This window comes from Pelmatolapia mariae, linkage group LG7 (assembly GCF_036321145.2).
Source record: "Pelmatolapia mariae isolate MD_Pm_ZW linkage group LG7, Pm_UMD_F_2, whole genome shotgun sequence".
Classification (NCBI taxonomy): domain Eukaryota; kingdom Metazoa; phylum Chordata; class Actinopteri; order Cichliformes; family Cichlidae; genus Pelmatolapia; species Pelmatolapia mariae.
In genome coordinates, this window is record NC_086233.1 from 9,615,031 (window position 1) to 9,633,061 (window position 18,031).

The window sequence follows — 18,031 nt, forward strand, 5'->3', positions numbered from 1 at the left end:
GACAGTGAGAAGGAAAAACTTCCTTTTAACAGGAGGGTGTCTTTCTCAAGCTTAGAGCACGTGGTATTCCCAGGCGGTCTCCGATCCAAGTGCTAATCAGGCCGACGATGCTTAGCTTCCCCATTTTCATGAACAAATGAGAGTTTATTAGATAGACATGATGCAATCTATTGTAGCGCAGTACCTTTAAGACCTACAAGATGCTCTAATCATTGTAATAAAATATTATGGTTAGCAGTATTGAATGCTGCTCTAAGGTCCAGCAAGACAAGCTGACAAGATGACAGTCCACCGTCAGACGCCATAAGAAGATCATTTTAAACCCTCACTGAAGGAGTTTCTGTACTGTGAACAGCTCTGAAACCTGTCTGAAACTCTTCAAATAAGAACAATTGATTGTTACAATTGTTACAAAATAAATGAGAAGTCATTAATGGAAAACTCTTGTGTGGTGTGTGTTTTATAATATATTAAGCATAATTTACCTACATTTAATTGAGGTTGTTAATGTTAATACACTTAGAGCAGGGGTAGGGAACTCCAGGCCTTGAGAGCCGGTGTCCTGCAGGTTTTAGATCTCACCCTGGATCAACACACCTGAATCAAATGATTAGTTCATTACCAGGCCTCTAGGGAACTTTAAATCAGAAATCAGAACCATTTAAATCAGCTGTGTTGGATCAAGGACACATCTAAAACCTGCAGGACACCGGCTCTCGAGGCCTGGAGTTCCCTACCCCTGACTTAGAGGTAGGTAATCATACTTCACCTCTAATGGGTGCCCTGGTCTTTCATATAATATGTTTTTTTTTTCATATATAGCCATTTTGCAGCTATACCTTTTGAATATAATGCAATACTATAACTAAAGACATATCAAATTATGAGACAATGAAGATGTTAGTTAAAAAAAGTTAATGTTTTCCATCAGAAAGTTCCATCAGTAATGGGGGACATTATAAGAGGTATACCGTATACCGCTGCTTCGTTTACAGGTGTCAGGCATATTTATGTGTTTTTTGCGATGCACTCGCACACCCCTCCTCACCGCTGTCTACTGTCTCACTCACTTACTGAGAGGACAGACGCACGCTCCACTTGACTGTCGCGTCTCTCACCCTCTCTGTTTTTTCACATAATGATATTATCCTATATCCTCGCATGTGATTGGCCACAATATGGAGGGATTGGAGCATAGCTGAGCCACTGTGTGAGAGCTGAGCAGCGAAAGGAAATTAAATGAGAAGCCGGCTCTCGCTCAATGGGAGTTGACTTTTCTGATTCACTATAAAGCACTCTCTAAGCACGGCTCTTAGAGCTGATGCTTTTGCGCATGACACATTATCGAACGTTACGTTGTGTGTCATGGATACTGTTGACTCCAGAGGCGGAGCCAGACACTTTATACACCTGGGGCTTAGCCCTAAAGGGTAGTATGCATGTACTACCCAGGGGGGCTGAAAGATTTATTAGGCTGTGTTTTGAGTTTTGTTCAAAAAAGAATGACTTCATATAGGAAAAAAAATATATTACATATGCAGGACACCTTAAACTAGTTTTTAAATTAAGCAGCAAGGCAGAACAAAATCAGGGCTGTATCAAGACACGCGGACTAAACCCCAATTCAACCAGACCCAGAACTGATCTGGAATTAAAACAGGACTACAACAGTTCAAAATCAGGACTACTTAGGACTTAACCAAGACAGAACCAGAATCAAAACTAGACAATAGTAGCACTAACAATCATCATAGACCTGCACTACACTTATTTTTTAATTCTACCAAAGTACACTATTTAGATTCAGAAAAGTTTATATAATTATTTAGCCTTGTTGTGCAAACAAGCCTGCAGAACTTAATAAATATAGAATTTGAAAAGTAACAAATGGTATCTAAAAAGATACACTAGGTACCAGATACATGTTCTGATGAGTTTTGGCAAACAACCATTTGACTAACATGTGTGTCTCACCTGCTCTTGTTCCATCTCTGTTCTGTCCTCATTCTCCTCTCTCTCTCCCTCTTTGTGCTGACAATCAAGCCAAACACCAACATCATCAAATATACAGTTGAAACCAGATATTTACAAACTCTTCAGATAAAAACACAAACACTTTTGTAATTGTAACATCAAATCAGACTAAATGTTTATTTTTTTAGATTGATAAATATAAAAAACATATTTGTTAAATTTAAGAGTAAAGAGAGAAATTGTATGTATTTCTTAATTGCAAATGGCACCCAAATTGTATTCAAAATTGAGCCACAATTATGGAGGTCCACAATTCTTTTCCTGGTGTTTTGGTTGATATCTCTTGATTTTCCCATGTCAAAGAAACAGGCTCTGTGTTTTGGGGGTGCCTTATATGCATCCACAGGTGTGCCACCAGTTTACTCAAATGGACTCTACTAACCTATCAGAAACTTCTTAAGCTCAGAATGGAATCATCTGGAGATTTCTTATTAATTAACAGTAAACTTAGTGTATATGTACTTCTAAATTTGATGAAAGTGATAAAAAATAGACAGCTCTCTTTCTCTTTATTCTGACATTTAACTAATTCAAAAGATATTTGAATATTTATTTATCTAAAACAAAAAACAAGTTTACTCTAAATTGATGTTTAACAGTAAAAAAAAAAATGTTTTTATGTTTTTTTACCTAAAGTGTACAGGGTGGGCCATTTATATAGATACATGGGAATGGTTGGTGATATTAAAGTCCTGTTTGTGGCACATTAGTATATGTGAGGGGACAAACTCCTCAAGATGGGTGGTGACCATGGTGGCCATTTAGAAGTCGGCCATCTTGGATACAACTTTTGTTTTTTCAATAGGAAGAGGGCCATGTGACACATCAAACTTATTGGTAATGTCACAAGAAAAACAATGGTGTGCTTGGTTTCAACGTAACTTTATTCTTTCATGAGTTATTTACAAGTTTCTGACCACTTATAAAATGTGTTCAATGTGCTGCCCATTGTGTTGGATTGTCAATGCAATCAATTAATCAATCAATCAATTAATCAATCAATTAATCAATCAATGCAATTGTCAATGTGTTGATTGTCAATGTGTTGATTGTCAATGCGACACCAAGACAAGACCAAGACCACGTAAAAGTGGTCTCGAGAAGACCGGTCTCGAGACATCCAACTCTAATAGAGGCTAGAACACCATTCCCACAGAAACAGCTGCCAGGGAAGCAGAAGAACATCATATCAAGAAGGCCCTAAGTGAATATGGTTATCCAAGCCGGACATTTGTCAAACCTGAGAATGCACCTAAAGAATGCCCCAGACAATCCAGGAGTGAAGAAGGACAACTGCTGCCTAAGCGAAAACCCTCAGTGATCCCTTATGTGTCAGGATTATTGGAACAGCTGAGATGCATTTTCTCCCAAAATGGTAAATGGACTGGTTCTTATATAGCACTTTTCTACTCTGAGCATTCAAAGGGCTTCACACAACTTGTGCATTCACAAAGCACTTTTTTAATGCTGTTTCTAAGTGCTTCCTATCTAACATTCACACTCTGATGGATGCATCAGAGAGTAACATGGGGTTAGTATCTTGCCCAAGGATACTTGGCATGCAGACTGGAGCACACTGAGACCGAACCACCAACCTTCCGGGTTAGTAGCTGACCTGCAGTACCACCTGAGCAACAGCCAGCCCACCGTGTCTCTGTGGCTTTCAAGCTCTAAAATACACTGCGCCAAAAATTGGTCCACTCCAAGAATCCATTCCCTGGCACAAACAGAGTAAGAGTCAATACTTATACAATGAGAGTCAATACGTATGCGTTGGTTTACAGTATACCTCTTAAATGTCCCCTGTTACTGATGGAAATCTCCCTGGCACAAACTGAGTAATGTAGTGTATGCTGTTAAGTGCCAGGAGGATAGCCATGATTTATACATCAGGAAAACCAAGCAACCTCCGGCTAAGTGGATAGCACAAAAGAGCTAACTCCTCAGGCCAGGACTCCGCAGTCTATTCACACCTACAGGCCAGTAACCACTCTTTCAATCATAAGGAAGTCACATCCTGTACAAGGAGGGACGCTGACTTAAGAAGTAACTTGGATGAGTGATGAAATGTTTCTTCCACTGAAATCGCTACGTCCAGATGAACAAAATCAACTTTTTGGGAGCATCAGATGTCTTGTCTGGCTAGACATTGGATTAAAAAAAGGTGTAAACATTTTTCCATTGGTTTCCTTTAAAAAAATAAGACAAAACAAAATACCTCAGTGTTTAAAAAGAATCCTTTGAAGTTTTTAAGGTTTTACCATTTATTTAGGGAAACTGTTAACATTTGTATTCTCATAACGAAAATGTACATTTATCCATCTGCATAAAACATCACATGTACAGTACATCAAAATAAATACATCATCTGGTGGGTTTGCTGAGCTTGTACCAGAAGACCAATAAGTTAACTACAGCTACACTATTTACGCTGCTAGTCCAGACCCAGCAATACTGAGGCCAGTCTGTTACAGTCCATCAATTGAACTACATGTGAGAGAAATATAACAACAGTACTGCAAATCCTGTGTCAGACTGGTTAACAAATAAAAGAAAGCACTGACCTTTACTTTTTTCTAAATATTGATTTTCAGTTTATGAAAAGACAGGACTTTTCATGACTCATGAATGTGAATATGAAATGGATATGTGAAATAAACCCACCTTTAGCATTCTATATGACATTTTAGAAGTTGTAATCCTTAAGATTTCAGTCCTGGGTAATTTAAGAACACTTGTGTTTACCATAGTAATAACAAACGCCGCTTTTACCAGACCATAGATGTATTAAGTAAGATCAGTGTTGCCATAAAATAATTTTTAATGCTAGTGAGCATGCTTAGCATGTTGTTTTCCTAAAGTGTATGTGTACAATATAAAGACACAAATATCAGCTAACTAGTGTTAAGTAATAGACTGATTATATAGTATAACCTTACTGAAAATATCCACACTTATCAGATGGGCTGTACCACACAGCACATCATATTATTCATCAGATAACTCCTTTAAAAGTGCTCCATTGGGCACTGGGCACCAACATCTGAGGTACATCTGAAACAGGTTGTCACTATAAATTCTGTTTGAAAATGTTCATATTATTGTTTCTTATTCTGCAGAAGTTCTGTATCCATCAAGCTGGTGTGCTAGCATGATGTGATAAAAATGGATGCTAAAGTAAAGTGAAATTTTACCGTACTGTTAGCATACTTTTGGAGACCACTGTATACGAAGTCCTGAATCATAAACATACAAAGATGAAAAGAAAAAAGGAGAGAGACTTTATGGAAATAACATAAAAAAATGCTTCTTGGAGTTTCTGCAGAATTCAGTCAAAGGCTGAATTTAACAGGAACTTACTAGAAAGCTAGCTTACAACTACACAACAGGTAAAAAAAAAAAAGATTCTAAAATGCTGTTTTTATCCAGTTTCTGAAACAGCCCGTGTCTATACAAACAAACCTGCATATCACAATGACTATTCATGTACACTGGTCATACGTGCGCTGAGGTAAAGTTTTACTGAAAATAGCACACAAGTGCTAATCAGTCAAAGTTGCTTAAACACAGATAGGAATTAATCGTAAAGTAAATGCAATGGTAATGTTAGCATTATCCATATCCTGAGGAAGCATGGCAATGGGAAAAGAGTACCAACAGAAGAAGAATGAAAGACATACTTGTGTGATTTCAAATATATAAGCAGTTTCTAGGTGGCAGCCATATGTGCTTCATTGTTTCACAAAAGTCTCAGTTTTTAAAACTGGAGTCTTTAAACTGAAACTAGCTCAACAGTGTTTCAGAGTATAAACATTAAGCTTAATCTGGTACAGAAAAGGAACTCTAAATACAGTAGAGATGTTTTTCACATTAACTGTTCTTCTGCAGTGAGAGGAACACAAAACAAAACTGCTAACCTCTATAAACCAGCTCTTTATATTTACATAACAAGGTGGATCCTTTGCAGATTTTCTGGAAATTTCTCAACATTTAAGTGGATATTTGATTAATGATACAGCATTCTGCTGTGCATACTTGTGAGCCTTGATTTCTGTGAATGTCTTCTTTGTGTAAAGACAATTTGAATCCTGCCTGGAACTGGTAATTAATGTATAGAGATTACAGAATTACAGAATTTGAGACTATTCAAAGACTACTGCAGAAAAAAATCATGATAAATAGTTTCAGAAATCATTTAAAAAATCTTAAGGATTATAACTTCACCTCTTAAGACTTTTACAGTCAAGAAAAAAAATACTAAAAAGTGCTTTGATACCCACATTCCTCTCATTTCCTACCTCTCCCTCCTTCATTTCCCACAATAGCCATTTTCACACATGAACTTCAGACAATTTCACAAGAACCTAACTGGAATATTTTCCATATTTTTCCTTATATGTAATACACAACAAGAAATACTTCAGAGGAATTTGTTTTTCTGGAAAATGATTCATGTGTTTTAGGTGAGAAAGTTGCATGTATAGAGTGTGCATTAGGCAACACATACGACACACTCGTGCATTTACTTGCACTAGTGGGTGCACTAGTCCTGCTATCACACAGACTAGGTAGCTGGCAAGTTAATGACTGCCTAATGTTCAATCCAACTCTCGGACCTCAGTTAGGTATTATCTAGAAAAGGTAGGAACTGCAGTACATGTGTGAAAATGACCCATGTTTGATGTTCTCAGATGTTATTTGGGCCTTTTCCCCATGTCCTCTATCATTCAACCTCTCCCAGAGTGGTAGACTGGTCAGTTGCTGACTATCAATTGTCTTTCTCCTTTTTGGTTCAAGTGACCTCTCATAATTCCCATAATGTCTACAAAAGCTGTCACATCAGAGAAGGAGAGAACAGGATCCATCAATGCAGAAGGGGCTGGACATCATTATTTGTATTTACATCGCCTCCTCCTGGGTGGAGAAGCGAGAGAGGAGAGTGTGAAGAGTTAGGTCAGGGCGGTCAGTCTTGTCACGCTTCACAAATATCTTTTGAGAAGATTCTCATATCGATACTTCATACTCTCGAGTGTCCTGCTGTAATTGAAAGAGAATTATTAAATCAAAGGAATGGACACTTTGACACATTGAATGTACTCCTGCAGCTTTTACCCCACACTTGAGGTATTTGTTGTTGTAATTTTGGCAGTATCTAAATAAAATTCAATTCATTTGAACTGAATTGAATAGAACTTACTCCTCCTGTTTCATAGAGCGGGTTGTCAAACTCTGTCTCCACAGTGATCTGTCGGTAAGGGTGGGGGTAGATAAGAGGCAGCCTTAAGTTGGAGTTATATCGGCACCTAATACACATAATGAGCAAAAACAGACACAAAAAAACACAAATTCAGAGATCGAAGTTTTAGTACCTGTTCCTTCACAATGGCTCAGCGCCAGTGTGCGACTGTCAAAGACTTTGCTTCTAGTTTTCTAAGAAACAAATATGTTGTATTACTTTTGAGGTCTAGATTATGTGAAAGACCCCTAACTTTTTGCTACAGTTATAGTGGTAAGTGAGTTAAAAGGTGACACCAATGGGGTTCTGACCAAGAGCCTGCATAGTATGAGCTGTGACTCAGACTGTGCTAATCAAACAAATGTTATCAAGACAATAACAGTCAGAAACAACTAAGGTCTCACCCTTGTATATAAATTTCATGGTCTAGGATCTTACCGAGTGACATAGACGTACACTCCTCCCAGCAGCACAGACAGCAACAGAATGAGGATGAAAATGGCCAGTGCTATGTTTCCTCCATCCAAAGGGGAACCTGCAGTCGCTTCTGCAACTGACAGACAAAACATGAATAAAACAAGGTTTATTTAACCGCAGCTCATTATCCAGAGAATACATAAATCTTCTAAAGGTTTCATTAGAGGTGGTTTAGCAAACATAGGTGGATTCTCTGTGAAATCACATGGATAAACACAGCTGGAGGTTGAAACAAAACATGGGAATGAAGTTGATGCAAATGCAGGGAGAGCACACAGATAGGTAAAGCTTTGTTGCCTGTGTGGTGGTTTGTTTGAGGGGTTTTTTTGTAATTCTATAAAACAGACTGTGTAGGGTTTTAGCCCACAGGACATACTGTACACAGACACTCACCTTCCAAAGCATGGTTGCCAAAGCAGTCTTGGTTGGCTGCAAGACATCATTCTGTCAGTCAGTGCATATGAAAATTGACATAACTTTTTGTGTTGAATTTGTTTACATAACATTCTCTTGAATTGTATGTTCACTAATGCCCACTCTTCCTATTGTTAATATCTGTCAAGCTTTCTTTTCTTATGTATTCCAATTCAACCCTGTCTCACAGCAATTTGTGAAATAGGAGACTATTTAATATTTAATTGATCAGTTTTATTTAATCCATCAACATTAATTCCATGTGCTCTGAAAGGGATTATTTTTGTTTCGGTTTAGCAAAAGATTGAGGTTTGGGTTAAACAGAGCTATTAAGCAAGTAGGAGATGCTTTTTTTTTTTTTTCAGAAAAGGTGACTCATGGAGCCTCAGTAATTTCCAGAATTTAGCAATAAGCCCCAGCCAAACCATAATGCTGGTCCATTGTGAATATGACCTGGTATAATAAAATGATAATTGCACAATATTCAGTGACACGGCCAGCTATTTTTGTGATAAATGTCTATAAATAAAAATTCACAGAGCATATTAAAGACTTCTTGTTTTTAGGCTTTGCAATTTTATGGAATGCGACCCTTTATATTATGTGGCAGCTCAGCTGATGGTAAAAGCAGAGGGAAGGTGAAAGACCCAAAAGACGTTTTAAATATGCCTCCAGCTTTGAAAAATTAACCATATACAGTAAAAGAATCCAAAATAAATTATGAATTAAACTAAATATCACACTAATCCAATTAATCACTGTATTAGTACATATTAACTGCACAAATTCATAGTGACTAGTGACACTTTGTTTAACATGGACAACTCATTCATTACTCTAAAATAAGCTGGGTAATAAAAAAAAACCACATATTATCTCTTGCATTTACCTGTCCAAGTCTGCACAGGTATGTCCAACATTTTCTGTCTTTTTCTCTCTCCTAACTCTCTCTGAGCTTGGGAACCTTCAGGAGGATTCAGCCTGAAAATTCCCTGCAGTGAGACAGCACCCTGACCCTGACACTCATCTCCTTGAGTTTTCAGCACAACAGCAGAAACTATACAAGGATAACAGCATGGAAAAAACACAAAAACTGTGACATGGCCTTCATTTTCCTAGATTATTGGAGATTTACATAATGAATTAATAATAGTATATAGGCTATACACACAGATAGCTACTGGTAGACCGAGCAGTCGCCCGACACTGCAATTGTAGGCTTACCAACCTGTGCACTGCCTGGATTGATTACAAGAAGGCCTATGACTCGATGCCCCACACCTGGATCCTGGAATGTCTAGAATTGTACAAGATCAACAGGACCCTAAGAGTTTTCATCAGGAACGGGGATGGGGATGTGGGGTACAACACTAGATGCCAACTTCAAGCCCATAGCACAAGTCACCATTAAGTGCAGGATCTACCAAGGACATACTGGCCCCACTGCTGTTCTGCATAGGCCTGAACCCCCTCAATGAGATCTTTAACAAGACTGGCTATGGATACCAACTACAGAATGGAGCAATTGTCAGCCACCTATTCCACATGGATGACATCAAGCTGTATGCCAAGAGTGAAGAAGACATAGATTCACTGATCCACACCACCAGGAAATAAAGCAATGACATCGGAATGTCGTTCGGACTGGAGAAGTGTAGTCGGATGATAACAAAGAGAGGGAAGGTAGTCAGAACTGAGGGGATCGAACTACCGGAAGGCAACATTGCAGACATAGAGGATAGCTACAAGTACCTTGGGATCCCACAGGCAAATGGGAACCATGAAGAGGCCGCTAGGAAAGCTGCAACCACCAAGTACCTGCAGAGGATCAGGGAAGTCCTGAGGAGTCAGCTGAACAGTAAGAACAAGATCTGGGCTATCAACACCTACGCCCTGCCCACGATTAGGTACCCTGTTGGGATAATAAGCTGGCCCAAGGAGGAGATAGAAGCCACTGACATCAAGATCAGGAAGCTCCTGACCATGCATTGAGGGTTTCACCCGAAGTCCAGCACCCTGAACCTGTATGCTAAGCGGAAGGAAGGAGCCAGGGGACATCAGGAATACATTAGGAAGATGGCCCCAATCGACCACGTGCTGAGTGAATACCTCAGGCAGCAATAAACCCGAGGAAGTGGAGGAACCATCATGGCAGGACAGGCCCCTGTATGGTATGTACCATCAGCAGATAGAGGAGGTTGCTGACATCCAGAAATCCTACCAGTGGCTGGACAAAGCCGGACTGAAAGACAGCACAGAGGCACTAATCATGGCAGCACAGGAACAAGCTCTGAGTACAAGATCCATAGAGGCTGTGGTGTATCATACCAGGCAACATCCCATGTGCAGGCTGTGTAAAGATGCCCTTGAGACAATCCAGAGCATAACAGCAGGCTGCAAGATGCTAGCAGGCAGGGCATACATGGCATGCCAAGCAGGGCAACACCATAACCAAGTGACCAGCATAATATACAGAAACAAGTTCCGACGTTAAAATAGGAGACTTCCAGAAACAGAAGGATAAAATGGTGATGGCTAACCAACCAGACATAGTGGTGGTAGACAAGCAGAGAAAGATGGCCGTAGTGATAGATGTAGCGATTCTGAATGACATGAGAAGCTGGAGAAGTACCAAGGGCTCAGACAAGAGCTCAAGAAGATGTGGAGGGTGAAGGTAACAGTGGTCCCAGTTGTAATCAGAGCACTAGGTGTGGTGACTCCCAAGCTAGGTGAGTGGCTCCAGCAGATCCCAGGAACAACATCAGAGATCTCTGTCCAGAAGAGCGCAGTCCTTGGAACAGCTAAGATACTGCACAGGACCCTCAAGCTCCCAGGCCTCTGGTAAAGGACCCAAGCTTGGGAATTATTTATTATATATATATCCAGAGTGGATGTGTGTGTATATATATGTATATATGTATATATATATATATATATATATATATGTATATATATATATATATATATATTTTTTTTTTTTTTTTTTTTTTTTTTTTTGTTTGTTTTTTTATTTAAGCCTGTATGTATACTTCTGACTTCTGACAGTTCAAAGACATCATTAGAAACCCCATATTTCCATTACATTCATGTGCATGATGGGTGGATATAAACGTCTGATCGCAACTTTACAGGAGTTAGTGTTCTTGTGAATCAGAATAATCCAAAGCCTCTAAAAAATTTCTATAATAATGTATATTAAAATAAAATGTCCTCCAAAAATCTCACCCCTGCAGAGTGGAAGTGGGCCGCTCCAGAAAGAAGGATTTCCAAGGATGCATTTAATTGCAACCTCTCCTATGAGCTCGTAACCTTGGTAACAGACAAAGGTTAGGGACTCGCCAGGCAGGTAAAGTCTCTTGGACAGGATCTGGTAGCCGTTGTCAGGGAGACCGGGGTTTTCACAGGAAACAGAATCCTCAGCTAGATAAAAAGAAGAAAGAAAAAGAAACTGCATGGAACTCATTGAGTTTCTCAGCACAAATCAGAGGTTTCTGCGTCATAGCTCGACTGACAGGTTTTGACAAACCCTGGCTGAGGTGACATGACTCACGGATAATCTCCGCCTCCACCTCCAGGTGGCTGAGGGTTGATTGCTATGGTGCATTAGCATCACATTTACATATCAAACACTTCACCCAAACATTAATAACCCTGAAATTTCATGACTGCTGAGATAAAATGCGGGTGATGAAGCATCGTCTCTGGCATGCAGAGACGCTGTGATCTTTGTCAGCAGAGGAAAGAGAGAGCCAGGCCTTTTTTGCAAGAAATCACACAAACCCACTCATTTTGGACTGAAAAAAAAAGCAGGGAAACGAGCCTCTTATCTTCAGTTAAGTGTCATATGCGACTCCCTATCCAGATGATAGGCTTCTGAAATTCTGATGCTAACATACTACTAGTAAACTACGGGACCCTTTTTCAGCTCACCAGTTTGCTAAAATACATATCAGCAATTGCCGGTTGAGAACTGACTAACCTCCCATGTCTTCTTTTATGTCTGGAAACATTCTTTCAAATACCCACAGACACAGTGAGGCAGATGAGACGTCCACACAGGCGTTCCTGGCTCACGTCCATAGCATGTGATAGTGGCGCCGCCCTGTAGGATGAAGCCTGTGTTGCAGCTATACTGAATGGTTGTCCCCACTAGGAGTTTCGGGTCAGACAGGGATCTGGTAGCATGCTCAACATGGCCAGGATCTGAACAGTACATGACTGAGAAAAAAGACAACAGAGACTGTGATGAATGATAAGAGATATAATTTTATAAAAAACAATAATACATTTTGATAAAAAATAAAATAAGCCCAGAGATAGACACTATTATATGCCCAAGAGCAGAGCAGGTACAATCTACATGAATGTACTTGCTAGGGCTAATTTTTTTAATTCAAGGTAACTTGTTTGAGATCCAAAATGCACAAATATGGTTTCAAGCAGTAAAAGTTACATATTTAGAGTGGGGTTTTATCACTCTTAGGGTGTATATGTTCAAGCTTCATACAAAAACAAATTCATAAAGAATGTAAAATATTAATTTTACTCTTAAAATCTCAGGTTTTGCTGAAAGGATGGCAAAAATTCTGATAAGTTTATCTGTCTTGTATATCAGCACAGCGATGCAGAGGTCACCATAGTTGCAGCACAACAAGAAGTGTGTTAAGTTTGTTCTTACTGTGTGAGCTACATAAAGCTTTGATGGTCAGTAAAATTAAAAAGGTCCTTTACAAATACCAGTTCATTTGTAAGAGTAAGAATGAACTAAGGGCATCCAGTAAACGTTTCCCCCCCAAATTCCATTTTATACTGTTTAAAATGTCCTGTTAGAGCTGGAGCTCCTGGAATAGGCAAAAGCTGAAAAACAGAAGGGCCAGTGTCATAGATGGTTGACACTACTGGGCCCTTTATTTGTATGGTCAGCTGATTCAAGCACAGGACTTTCTTGCTGTGAGGCAGCAGTGCTAAGAATTGCATCACATTGTGCTAGAGCATCAGGTCCTGTGTCGCAATTGCAGAGCCTTCCACTCTAGATGTTGCGGAGAGGCCGAATCATGTTGATTAAACCTTGGGTTCTTTGCAGAAATTAGTACTATAACAACGTCTGGTCCCATCCCACCACAAGACAATTTGACTTATAAAATCAATCTGGCAAATTATAGTACAAATTAATTTTTACTGTCTGACAGTACATACACATTCACACTCCAATGGATGCATCAGAGAGCAAGATGGGGTTAATTAGTAAAGATATTTAGCATGCAGACTGGTGGAGCCTGGGATCGAACCACCAACCTTCCGGTTAGTAACTGATCTGCTCTACCACCTGAGCTACAGCCACCCCGATGGTGTTGGTGGTATTATAGCAAAGTGCAAGCAGTTAGGAATTACAACAATTCAACCATGAAGTGGTAGGTCACATAAAATTACAGTGCGGTAAGTGGATGCTGAAGTTCATAGTGTGCAGAGGTAACCAATTTTCTGCAGATTCAACCTCTACAGACCTCCAAACTTCATGTGGTCTTCAGATAAGGTCAAGAACAGTGCACAGAGAGCTTCACTGAATGGTCATGGTCAAGCAGCTGCATCCAAGCCTTACATCAAGTGGATTCAAGATTCAAGATTCTTTATTTGTCACATGCATAGTCATATGAGTACAACACACAGTGAAATGTGTCCTGAACCCCTCATTTGACTGTGCAAGACATTATAGACAATAAGTAAATTAAATAAATAAAAATATCTGGAAATTTTAAATTAAAAATCTTAAAATGTACATGCAACGGAATGTTAAAGTGTTTTGTGCCATATTAGCACAGCAATGTATTCATAGCACGTAGAGTAAACAAGTGACCAGAGTAATATAAACCGAGTAACGAGCATGATCAGTGTAGCAGCCTGTGATGTAATAATGAATCAGATATGATATGAAATATGACCGTGAAAGTTGTGGAATGGGACAAGAACATGATGTATGGTCCTGTTTCATTCACTTAGGGATGCCATAAAGGTAGTGGGGGCATGCTCAGATTTAGGACTCGGACGACCTGAGGATAGAAGCTCCTCTTGAGTCTCTCTGTTTTTGCCCCGATTGTGTGGAACCTTCTGCCTGATTGCAGAAGTTGAAACAGTTTGTTACTGGGATGGGACGAGTCCTTTAATATCTGCTGCTCTGGACCAACATCTCCTGGTGTAAATGTCCTGTAGGGAGGGAGAACAGACCTGCAGCAGTGTTCTGCTGCACCGATCACTCTCTGAAGAGCTTTTCAGTCCTGAACACAGCTATTCCTATACCAGGATGTGATGTTCTGTGTGAGGATGCTCTCCACAGCGCCTGAATAGAAAGTCCCGAGGATCACTGGAGAGACCCCGAACTTCCTCACTTGTTGGAAATGGTACGGGCGCTGCCTAGCCTTTTTGGACTGGACCTTAATGTGAGCAGACGATGTCGGGTCTGAGGAGATGTGGACACTGAGATACTTGAAGGACAGCACCCTCTCCACTGGAGCGCCGTTGATGATAAGGGTCTTGTAGACTCGGTGTTTACTCCTTCTGAAGTCCACCACCAGCTCCTTGGTTTGTAAGACCAGAAGGTGGCTGTCCTGACACCACAATGCCAGGTTCGTCACCTTGTCCATGTAGGCCACCTCATTGTTGTTGGAGATGAGGCACAACACCACTGCGTCATCAGCGAACTTCACAATGGTATTGGAGCCATGAGTGACCACACAGTCAGAAGTATAGAGGGAGTACAGCAGGGGCAAGATGGTGGTGATGCTGTCAGAGACACACCTACCCACTCTCATCGCATGAGATCTCATTGAGGAAGTCCAACACCCATGCAAATAGACGGCTGTTGAGTCCTAGATGAAAATGGAATGCAAAGTGTCAGTTGCAGTGGTGTAAGGCACACCGCTACTGGACCCTAGAGCAGTGCAAAGGCCTTCTCTGGAGCAACAACTCACACTTCTTCATCTGGCAATCTGATGGGTTTGGCAGTTGCCAGGAGAAGGGTACTTCTCTGGCTGCACTGTGCAAAGTGTATAGTTTGGTAGAGGGGGATCATAGTGTGGAGTTGTTTTTCAGTAGTTGGGCTCAGCCCCTTAGTTCCAGTGAAAGGAACTCTTTAATGCTTCAGCATACCAAGACATTTTGAACAATTTCATGCGCATGCACATGATAATATTGATGAATCACACTGATAAATGAGGCCCATGGCAGTAGATGAATGGCCAATTTGTCAACAACTATATTAAAAATTCCTCCTGTAGGGACCAAGGAAATACCTAAAATTAATTAATTCCACGAAGAACAGATAAAGGTTATTGTACAAACAAATAAAACAAGCAGAACTGACTTTTTTCACAGAATGGGGGTTGTGAGCTCCAGGAAAGATCCAGCTGACAGGTGAGAGTCTCTCGCCCCACCAGGTCATAACCAGGATCGCACTGGTAGGTTATACAAGCCCCTCGCACAAGTGCAACATGGGATGTTGTCTTCCAGCCATTCTGGATCTCAGGCAGATCTGGACAGGAGTCATTTCGAGACACCTCTGACAAAAGTATGAAAGAAAAGACATTCTGATTAATGGCTTCATTATTACGATGCCAATATATATTGTTCAGGCTTAGTTCAGGTAGCTGCAAGTCAAGAAAAAAAACAAAACAAGTCAAGACAACAGCACAGCTGATTTCCATGTAAATAGTAAATATTTTTGTATTACTATCTAAAATAACACACATTCGTACGCCGATGGATGCATTGGAGAGCGACTAATATCTTGTCCAAAGATATTTGGCATGCAGACTAGAGGGAGCCAGGGATCAAACCACCAACCTTCCGATCAGTAGATGATCTGCTCTACCTCCTGAGCTACAGCCACCTCAATATGATAGAATGTGATGGAAGTATGGATTTCCTCAGTGTTGGACTGTCTTCAAATATCAACTCTCCAGTACATTCACTCTGGCACAGACACCTTGCTACTAAAGCTGCTGATGAAAAGACAGAGTTTAAATTCAGATTTCCACTGAAGGGGTCCTCAACAAAATTATTAAAAGCTCTCAGGTAATTGTCTTGGCTGTGTTGATGTACCACCAGTCACAATTTTGGGGGGTTGCTGCAAAGTAACAGAATGCATTTAAATTAACACATTCTCATGTGAATCTCTGCTGCTGCCTTACTCCAGCAGATTCTGGACAGTTAAAGTCATACCTTTGAGTTAAAACAATACAAATGGCTGACTTTGTGCTCCCTCAAAGAGGGATTGTATTTTAATGAAACAAATTGTATTTTAATGAAACAAAAAACAAATACTACACTGTGCATAAAAGACGAACATAGCCAGCTTAGACAACACAACTTGAAGCCTCAGTGTTAGCACTTTGGCGTCAACGCATTAGCATCGTGCAGCCCCACGCACGGGGCGATCCGTGCTTACTCGCTAATGGAGATTTGCTGCGTTAATGCAGTTATTGTGTTAACATCATTTTAACGAGATTAACGCTGACAGCACTAAGTTTTAGTAAAGTTTATTCCCGGACCACTTTGCCTTCTATCAATTGGCACTTCACATTGATGTTGTTTTTTTGGTCTCAGGGTATGCCACTGTTTTGCTGTCTCACAATATTTCACTGCTTTCAATTTCATACATTGCAGTAACATTTTCTCCTAATATTTTTACTTTCCTATATAAGATTTTTACTTTAATCAATCAAAAAATACTAAAATTCTTAACAAAATTGTTAATAATTAAATACTATCACACTATGTTAAGAAAATCCAAACATATGTATTATGTTGCAGAGATATCTAATGAAGTTACTCAGGTGGGCCTTCACCCTTTTTTCCACCTGAAGGTAGGGTAATGAGTCAAAGTAGTACTTAGTCTTCCCTCAGTGAAGGACATGATGAAGCAGAAGCAGAACAAGCCATAGAAATATCATATTTTGATTTATTAGGTCAGTGAGCTTGTGACAGCGGTGTTAAAGGATAGTTGCTGACCAAGTGCAAACCATGAAGCCCTTGGGAAGTACTGAGTGTGTGTAGGATTAACATTAGGACAAGGGTTTAGTTTTAGCCTAGCACCTCTTCCTGCTTATAAAAATTAAATTCCTTTATTATCACTGTACTTAGGCATTGTACAACGAAATTGCAGCAGAGCTAGCATGCATACATTCTTACATGCTTTCACTCAGCATTCCACAGAATAAAATAACAATATAATAAAATTGTTAGTATAATAAAATAAAATAGTAAATATAAAAGTATAAATACACATAAATACAGTTCTGCTAAACACAATGAAAGGATATTGCACTTGTCAAAGAAGGATATTGCACTTATGTTTTTTTATGCATTGCATGTTCCCTATGACAACACCCCCAAACACTTTTTTTAAGTACTTTTCAACACTATACTGAAAATTAAATGTAATTAATAATATCTGTTAATATAATCTTATATGTGGAAAAGAAATGAATATACCTTAAACTTGCATTATGTCTAGACTATGTCTATGACTGATTGTATAGAAGTCTATGATCTGACTTCACATTTGATTTATTAAAACCTGTTTTGTGAGTTCACGTTCTTAGCCGATGTTTCACATCATCCCATAAAGAATGTGATGTTCATTTAATAAATTTTAGCTTCATTTGGAATAAGAAAGACAATACACTAGAACCTTTTTTAGGCATTTTTAAAATTTTTACAATTTTTAAAATTATTTTAGTATTAGAGTATTTTCCAGGTCATTGCTGATTGTTGACAGTATATAGTACTGATACCAACTGTTACTCCTACTTATTACCACTTAATATACTGTCATTGTTCTGGGTCGTCGTACCAGTATTTTGAGTTTCCTGTGTT

At 39.5% G+C, this 18,031-nt stretch overlaps 1 protein-coding gene across 5 annotated transcripts in view; it reads right to left on the reverse strand.

The window, feature by feature from the left end:
* Nucleotides 1-4,291: 4,291 nt before the first annotated feature.
* Nucleotides 4,292-18,031, reverse strand: part of LOC134630503 (seizure 6-like protein) — a 114,639-nt gene continuing 100,899 nt past the window's right edge. The window contains exons 11-17 of one of the 5 annotated variants that reach the window (XM_063477827.1): nucleotides 15,519-15,713; nucleotides 12,188-12,379; nucleotides 11,387-11,581; nucleotides 8,141-8,176; nucleotides 7,709-7,817; nucleotides 7,232-7,337; nucleotides 4,292-7,068 (exon numbers count right to left, since the gene is read on the reverse strand). In XM_063477827.1, coding sequence (XP_063333897.1) covers nucleotides 7,039-7,068; nucleotides 7,232-7,337; nucleotides 7,709-7,817; nucleotides 8,141-8,176; nucleotides 11,387-11,581; nucleotides 12,188-12,379; nucleotides 15,519-15,713 — 863 coding nt within the window. In that variant the 3' untranslated portion in view covers nucleotides 4,292-7,038. Of the gene's footprint in view, nucleotides 7,072-7,231; nucleotides 7,338-7,708; nucleotides 7,824-8,140; nucleotides 8,177-11,386; nucleotides 11,582-12,187; nucleotides 12,380-15,518; nucleotides 15,714-18,031 lie in introns of all 5 variants that reach the window. The other 4 variants (XM_063477824.1, XM_063477825.1, XM_063477828.1 and 1 more) reach the window with 4 other exon arrangements.